Below are 7,891 nucleotides of genomic sequence, written 5' to 3'. Positions count from 1 at the left end.
ACCTCCACGGCTGTAGAATAGATGTATATTGTTTCAAGCCACCAAGTTGGCAGGCATTTGTTACAGCAGCAGTAGGAAACTCATACACTCTTCCAAGCTGACTGTCTGGAAATCCATCAGTCTGGTCAACAGTCTACTAGATATTTTATCTGTCCGGAAGTCAGATGGCTCCTGGGAAATGTCAATGCCTTGCTCTGGGCTGGAGTTTATTTATTTATTTATTTATTTATTTATTTATTTATTTATGGCCACACCACTCGGCATGTAGGATCTCAGTTCCCCAACCAGGTATCGAGCCTGCACCCCCTGCAGTGGAAGTGTGAAGTCTTAACCACTAGACTGCCAGGGAAGTCCCCTGGGCTGCAGTTTAGAGGGTTCAGAGAAGGGTTTGGGGTTTCCTGGTTACAGCACTGAAAGATTCCGCCTGGCCAGGGAGTTTGGGTGCTGTTCCCTCCCGTTCCTGCTCAGTGGATGCTCTCAGGGCTGGGCAGCTTGGGGGCTCCGAGCAGCTCTGCACAGAACTAAAAGCTGCTAGCCTGTCACTCCCCTCAGTTGGACAGTTGGACCCGTCTCCACTGGAAATGCTGGGAGAGCCCCCGTTCCCCAAGACAGGAGCAGGAAGCTTTGGGAGTGCAGGGTAAATTCAGATCAAAAGTCTCCAATTGATAAAGCTAGGCTGTGTGCACCCCACACCCCCCAAATGGGTTCAGCCATGCCTTACACTTTCCAACACCCTCTGCCTGCAGAGCCCTCCCTTCCCAGCTCCATGTGCTGAAATCCCATTGTTCTTGGAAAGTCCATCTTCTCTGGATGTATTTCCTGAACATCCCACAGAACCTGGGTGCCCGAGACGGAAGAGACATGCTCTTCAGTTCCGGGCAGCCCCTCTCCCACCTGTCTCAGGGCCTTGTGTCAGGCTGCCTGTAGTCTCCACAATAGGGTGACGGTCTCCTCAAGGAACAGGGCCAGCACTGCAGCATCTCAGCAGAGTTCCTCTCCCTGGGGACACAGGTGGCTCCTTCAAATGCATCATATCACTCCTTCATGTATTCCTCAGTCGAGTCACTGGTCACATTGTCCCAGAGGTAGGGATGGGGGTCAGACTCATTCCTGTGTCCCCAGTGCCCTACAGCCCTCCTGGCCCAATGCAGGTTACTCACTGGGTCTGGGGGGCATCATAGGCCCCTGAGGTCAGGGTCACTCACATGGGTGACATCAGAGTCTCTGAGATAAAGCTTAGAACAGCTAACCAGAGCCAGGAGCCAAGATACATTTCTCATTTATTGATGCTCCCTCGGGCTGCGAAGAAAGCTTTCAAAATCCCTATCTTTGAGGCCTTCCATCTGCATGGTAAAATACAAGGAAATCAAACAGCTCCATCCCTGAGTTACTTGACCTTGGTTAGGGAGGGCGATAGGGTCAGATCACAGGGCCGGGGAGCTCAGATTTTGGAGCGGGTGGAGACTAGGTGAGGTCCACGGGTGAGGGCTTGCAGTGAGGCTGGAGCGGAGGTCTCAGAGCGCAGTTACTGGCCTACGCTGTGGGTGGGAGGGGACATTAATGGTGGTGGGCGGAGCCAGGACCGTGAGCGGCTCAGGCGATTGGACAAGTGCCAGTGGGCGTGACTCTGGGGCACTGGGGGAGGTCAGCAGCTGAGCCTCTTCTCACAGATCCAGCTGTCGTCCCTGTTGTTGCACGGTGCGTCGTTCCACATCCCCGTGCGGAGAATCATGATGCAGTCCTCGCGCCCCAGCGAATCATTGGGCTCCCCCTGATTCCAGTGGCTGCAGTGGTTTGGCGGAGGTGTTGCTGGGAGGCTAGGCTGAGGATGGCCATGGGGTCCAGCCTTCCTTTCCGGGGTCTAGCCTGTTTATTGCTTGGGTCTAACCTAGACATCCTGAGGGTCTAAACTGAGCACACGCACCTGGGATATAACTTCCTAACCCCAGAATTTAACCCTCGTCACTTCCTGGGGTCTAGCCCGCCCATCCCTAAGGAGGCCCTGAGATCTGGCCAAAGCGCTTCTCCTAGGATCCGAACTGTCAGCCTCCCCAAGTCCCTTCCCTCACCTGAAGCTGAGCGGGACTCCGTCCACCCACTGGTAGCCCTGGATCCTGCGCGCCCTGCGCACGGCCCTCAGGCCCAGCCAGTAACCGCGGCCACCAGTGTTCCGACTTAGGAAGCCCTGGGCAGGAGGGGAGACTGAGCCACGCGTCCGTCCCGCCCCGCCCCCAACCACGCCCCTTCAGGTAAACTCCTTCTCAGCCCTCCTGGCCCAATGCAGGTTACCCACTGGGTCTGGGGGGCATCATAGGCCCCTGAGGTCAGGGTCACTCACATGGGTGACATCAGAGTCTCTGAGATAAAGCTTAGAACAGCTAACCAGAGCCAGGAGCCAAGATACATTTCTCATTTATTGATGCTCCCTCGGGCTGCGAAGAAAGCTTTCAAAATCCCTATCTTTGAGGCCTTCCATCTGCATGGTAAAATACAAGGAAATCAAACAGCTCCATCCCTGAGTTACTTGACCTTGGTTAGGGAGGGCGATAGGGTCAGATCACAGGGCCGGGGAGCTCAGATTTTGGAGCGGGTGGAGACTAGGTGAGGTCCACGGGTGAGGGCTTGCAGTGAGGCTGGAGCGGAGGTCTCAGAGCGCAGTTACTGGCCTACGCTGTGGGTGGGAGGGGACATTAATGGTGGTGGGCGGAGCCAGGACGGTGAGCGGCTCAGGCGATTGGACAAGTGCCAGTGGGCGTGACTCTGGGGCACTGGGGGAGGTCAGCAGCTGAGCCTCTTCTCACAGATCCAGCTGTCGTCCCTGTTGTTGCACGGTGCGTCGTTCCACATCCCCGTGCGGAGAATCATGATGCAGTCCTCGCGCCCCAGCGAATCATTGGGCTCCCCCTGATTCCAGTGGCTGCAGTGGTTTGGCGGAGGTGTTGCTGGGAGGCTAGGCTGAGGATGGCCATGGGGTCCAGCCTTCCTTTCCGGGGTCTAGCCTGTTTATTGCTTGGGTCTAACCTAGACATCCTGAGGGTCTAAACTGAGCACACGCACCTGGGATATAACTTCCTAACCCCAGAATTTAACCCTCGTCACTTCCTGGGGTCTAGCCCGCCCATCCCTAAGGAGGCCCTGAGATCTGGCCAAAGCGCTTCTCCTAGGATCCGAACTGTCAGCCTCCCCAAGTCCCTTCCCTCACCTGAAGCTGAGCGGGACTCCGTCCACCCACTGGTAGCCCTGGATCCTGCGCGCCCTGCGCACGGCCCTCAGGCCCAGCCAGTAACCGCGGCCACCAGTGTTCCGACTTAGGAAGCCCTGGGCAGGAGGGGAGACTGAGCCACGCGTCCGTCCCGCCCCGCCCCCAACCACGCCCCTTCAGGTAAACTCCTTCTCCCCGCCCCCCTGCCCCCCGAAAGCCGGAGCTGCGCACCTGCTCATCCGGGCCCCCGACAATCACCAGGTGCGCTCTGGCGCCCTCGCAGTGGCGCTGCGCCTCCACCCACGTGGCCCGTTGGGTGGAGAAAAGGTAACAGGAGCCCTGGAATGGCAGCCACGACTTGGGGCACTCCTCGCAGGAGCCTGCAGGGTGGCGAGGATCAAAGAGGTGATTTGCTCCCAAATGGAGCAGATGGTGAGGATTGGCGAGGGGAGTGTTGGACCCCCGGGGCTCAGGGTCGGAGCCACTGAGACCAGGCCAAGGTCAAAGGGCGGGGCCGGGAGGATCAGGGAACCCTGGGGCCCAAGGGCGGGATCCACTTGTCCTCTCCTCTCCCCTCCACCCCTCCGGATGCTTACGGTTCCCGAGCCGGACTCCTTCCAGCGCCCGGAAGAGCTCACTGCGGATGTTCTCACGGTCCCTACCGGCTTCAGCCAAGCTCTGGGTCACTGCGAGGTAAAAGGAGTCCAAATTATAGCTAGGCTCAGCATCAGTAATAGGGTCATGATCAGTTAAGGTCCGCTTCCACTTCCGTGGTCATGGCCAAGGTCAAGAATGACATCACGGTCAAGGACTGTCATAGCTGGGTGGGGTCCAGTTGCAGTTGGGGTTAGGAGTTGCAGTCAAGTTTAGAGTCCAGAGGTCAGGGTCAGGATGGAGGACACGACTGGGGTCAATAGTCAGGATCACAGGACAGGTGGGGGTCGCAGAGGGGTCCGGAGGTGAATCAAGGGTAGGGTAACAGCCGGGGTGAGGGGTCAGGAATCATGGCAAGGTCCCGCCCTCACCGCGCTCGCTCAGTTCTTTCAGGGCGCTCTCCTGCTGGATCAGCTTCGACTGTGCGTCTCTAAGCTTGGTGTGCACGGTCTGCAGCTGCGCCTGAGTCCCCAGGCCTGGGAAGGGGGGCGAGGATTGGGGCGGGACATCTGAGACCAGCCCGCCACCCCCCGCTACGCGCCAGGAGCCCCGCTCCCACTAGCCTCCTCCAATCCCGGCCACAAGCCCCGCCCCCTCGGTCCACCAGTCTCACAGCAGCTGTTGCAGGCTCGGACCTCCTCCTTCAGGACACCCAGCACCGCCGTCTGCTTCGAGGCTGGAACGATCCCCCGTCCGCCCCCCACACTCCAGGTCACCCTCGGGGACTCACAGGACCCTGCCCAACTCCAGAGCCAGCCTTGCGGACTATGAGATCCCCACCGGCCCACCCACTGCCCCGACGCCAGGGTCCAAGACCCTTCCGCCCCCGAACTTTGGGGACCCAAGAGCCCCTGTTCTGCACGTACAGTTTGTCCTCAGCAGATCCTGTTGGCCGAGCAGCGCCCCGCGCTCTGTGGAGGCTGCGGAGAGAGCGGGACTCGGGAACTCTCCCCGCGGCCCGAGGGGTGCGGGGACCCCGATCACCGGGTGCACAGAGTGGGTGGACAGGCGTGCAGCGCACGTGATGTGCACACACACCGACAAAGGACAAACACATTCACAGGCACATATGCACACACGTGGGTGCACACAAACTCTGTTCAGACGTGTTCACACTCAGACCCAGGCAAGGGCCTGGGACCTGGCTGGTGTGCTCAGGGACGGAGAAAAGGTGTATGTCCCCAGGGGTGCTGGACACGACCTCCCCCATCATCCAGTCACTCACCCTTGGAAAACAGGACGCTCAGAACGAGGGCCCACAGGATTGTGACCACCAAGAGAGCCAGGGCCAGGAGGAGGGGTCTCTGTCCCCAGCGTCCCCAGTGCCCTGAGATAACACGGATGGACTCCTGAGTTCCTCCGGTACCGGGACCACCCTGTATGCCTGGGCCCTGAGGACTGAGCCCTGGATGCTTGGGTTCCTCCCAGGAAACTGAGATTCAGAGAGGTACAGTAACTTGTCTGTGGTCACACAGCCCCTAAATGGCAGAGTTGAAGTTTGAATCCAGGTCCAGCTGGTTCTAGGGCCTGGGGTGTCTCTCCCGCACTCACTACTTAGGCCCTCTCTTGGCTGCTCGTCTCCATTCTCCCATCAAACCCCAAACCACTGGTCAGAGAGGGACCCAAGGGGACCTGTGAGGCAGCCCCATTGCTCATACCTCCGGGGACCTCCTCCAGCCTGCCGTCCCACTTGCTGTACCCGACAGTGTCCATGGTGAGCAGGCACCCAGCTCTGGGAGCAGATCTAAAAGGAGCCCCGGCCCTCTCCCCGCCCCACCCACCCTCTTCCTTCCTTCCCATCTCCTGTGTCTCAATTCCTGGTACCGAGAACCACTGACCAATCACAGCGATGGGCCCTTTCGGGGCTGGGCTGGGCTGGCCTGGGCTGCAGTAAGGGTGGGGTGGGGAGGGGAAGTGGGGAGTTGAGGGGGGTTCAGGGAGGGTAGAAGGAGTCGGGGGAGTGAAGTGTGTGTGTGTGCGTGTGTGTGTGTGTGTGTGTGTTTATGTGTGTGTGTGTGTGTGTAGTCCCAGCCTCTTGGGCGCTCACGCCCAGCTCCACCATCACCAGGCACGTGCTCCAGCAACAATTTCCAGGCTCTGCTAGGGCTTCACTTTGGAGCTCAGTCCGCATCTCTTATAGGTCTGGCGTTGGCCTTCCTCCCGAGAGGGACAGGCTGAACCCAGCCAAGTTCAAGGCGGCTCCCTGCGGGTACCTGAGAAAGCCCCTTCAGGGGTGCCCCCCCCAACCCTGCGCCAGCAGCTCGTGGCTCCTCCACTCCCCTGCAGGTGCCTGCCAGAAGCTACCTTTGACTCTGACCTTCATTCAGTCCTCTTCGACTAGAAGGGAGAACACAGCCAGTTGTTCCACGGAGGCCAGCTAAGCTTCTGGACTCTACTATTGGGTGTGTGTGTAGGGTGTCCATATGCAGCTTCTAGAAGCCTCTGTTTTTCTCCTCTGTGCAAAGGGGGACAGTGGCAAGGCCTCTCTCCAAGGGATGCTGTGATAAAGAAATGAGGTTATGAACGGCAAGCCTTGGCACCATCCCCAAGCACAAAACCCTCCAAATGTCATTCATTCTTTCAACTAATATTGGACACCTACCACATGCCAGGCATCGATCAAGGAACTGAGGATACATCAATGAACTAAAGAAGAAAATTCCTTTTTTATTGGAGTTAACATTCCAGTAGCGGGTAGGGAGAGACAGACAGCCAATAATGAACATAATTAAAAGGTAAGTTGGAGATTGGTTCAAGATGGCGGAGTAGAAGGACATGCTCTCACTCCCTCTTTTGAGAACACCGGAATCACAGCTAACTGCTGAACAATCATCGACAGGAAGACACTGGAACTCACCAAAAATGATACCCCACATGCAAAGACAAAGGAGAAGCCGCAATGAGATGGTAGGAGGGGCACAATCACAATAAAATCAAATCCCATAACTGCTGGGTGGGTGACTCACAGACTGGAGAACACTTATACCACAGAAGTCCACCCACTGGAGTGAAGGTTCTGATCCACACATCAGGCATCCCAACCTGGGGGTCTGGCAACGGGAGGAGGAATTCCTAGAGAATCAGACTTTGAAGGCTAGTGGGATTTGATTGCAGGACTTTGGCAGAACTGGGGGAAACAGAGACTCTACTCTTGGAGAACACACACAAAGTAGTGTGCACATCGGGACCCAAGAGAAGGTGCAGTGACCCCATAGGAGACTGACCAGACCTACCTGCTAGTGTTGGAGGGTCTCCTGCAGAGGTGGGGGGCAGCTGTGGCTCACCAAGGGACCAGGGCACTGGCAGCAGAAGTTCTGGGAAGTACTCCTTGGTGTGAGCCCTCCCAGAGTCCACCATTAGCCCCACCAAAGAGCCCGGGTAGGCTCCAGTGTTGGGTCACCTCAGGCCAAACAACCAGCAGGGAGGGAACCCAGCCTCACCCAACAGCAGACAAGCGAATTAAAGTTTTACTGAGCTCTGCCCACCAGAGCAACAGCCAGCTCTACCCACCACCAGTCCCTCCCATCAGGAAACTTCCACAAGCCTCGTAGATAGCCTCATCCACCAGAGGGCAGACAGCAGAAGCAATAAGAACTACAATCCTGCAGCCTGTGGAACAAAAACCACATTCACAGAAAGATAGACAAGATGAAAAGGCAGAGGGCTATGTACCAGATGAAGGAACAAGATAAAACCCCAGAAAAACAACTAAATGAAGTGGAGATAGGCACGCTTCCAAAAAAAGAATTCAGAATAATGAGAGTGAAGGTGATTCAGGACCTCAGAAAAAGAATGGAGGCAAAGATCGAGAAGATGCAAGAAATGTTTAACAAAGATCTAGGAGAATTAAAGAACAAACAAACAGAGATGAACAATACAATAACTGAAAGGAAAAATACATTAGAAGGAATCAATAGCAGAATAACTGCTATTGAGGCAGAAGAACAGATAAGTGACCTGGAAGACAGAATGGTGGAATTCACTGCTGTGGAACAGAATAAAGAAAAAAGAATGAAAAGAAATGAAGACAGCCTA

The 7,891-nt window shown here is 56.6% G+C and overlaps 1 protein-coding gene across 1 annotated transcript; it reads right to left on the bottom strand.

Moving 5' to 3' along the window:
* Nucleotides 1-2,775: 2,775 nt before the first annotated feature.
* On the bottom strand, nucleotides 2,776-5,587 carry CLEC4G (C-type lectin domain family 4 member G). Its single transcript, XM_007107098.4, has 9 exons — nucleotides 5,515-5,587; nucleotides 5,082-5,183; nucleotides 4,723-4,776; nucleotides 4,470-4,532; nucleotides 4,228-4,332; nucleotides 3,799-3,888; nucleotides 3,434-3,582; nucleotides 3,203-3,318; nucleotides 2,776-2,917 (listed from the first exon to the last, which is right to left on the bottom strand). Exons 1-9 carry the CDS (start codon nucleotides 5,567-5,569, stop codon nucleotides 2,779-2,781), a joined length of 873 nt encoding a protein of 290 aa, XP_007107160.2. The 5' UTR covers nucleotides 5,570-5,587; the 3' UTR covers nucleotides 2,776-2,778.
* Nucleotides 5,588-7,891: the final 2,304 nt, after the last annotated feature.

Source organism: Physeter macrocephalus, chromosome 2 (assembly GCF_002837175.3).
Source record: "Physeter macrocephalus isolate SW-GA chromosome 2, ASM283717v5, whole genome shotgun sequence".
Classification (NCBI taxonomy): Eukaryota; Metazoa; Chordata; class Mammalia; order Artiodactyla; family Physeteridae; genus Physeter; species Physeter macrocephalus.
The sequence above is the reverse complement of the archived record's forward strand: the minus strand, read 5'-3'. Positions and strand labels throughout refer to the sequence as shown.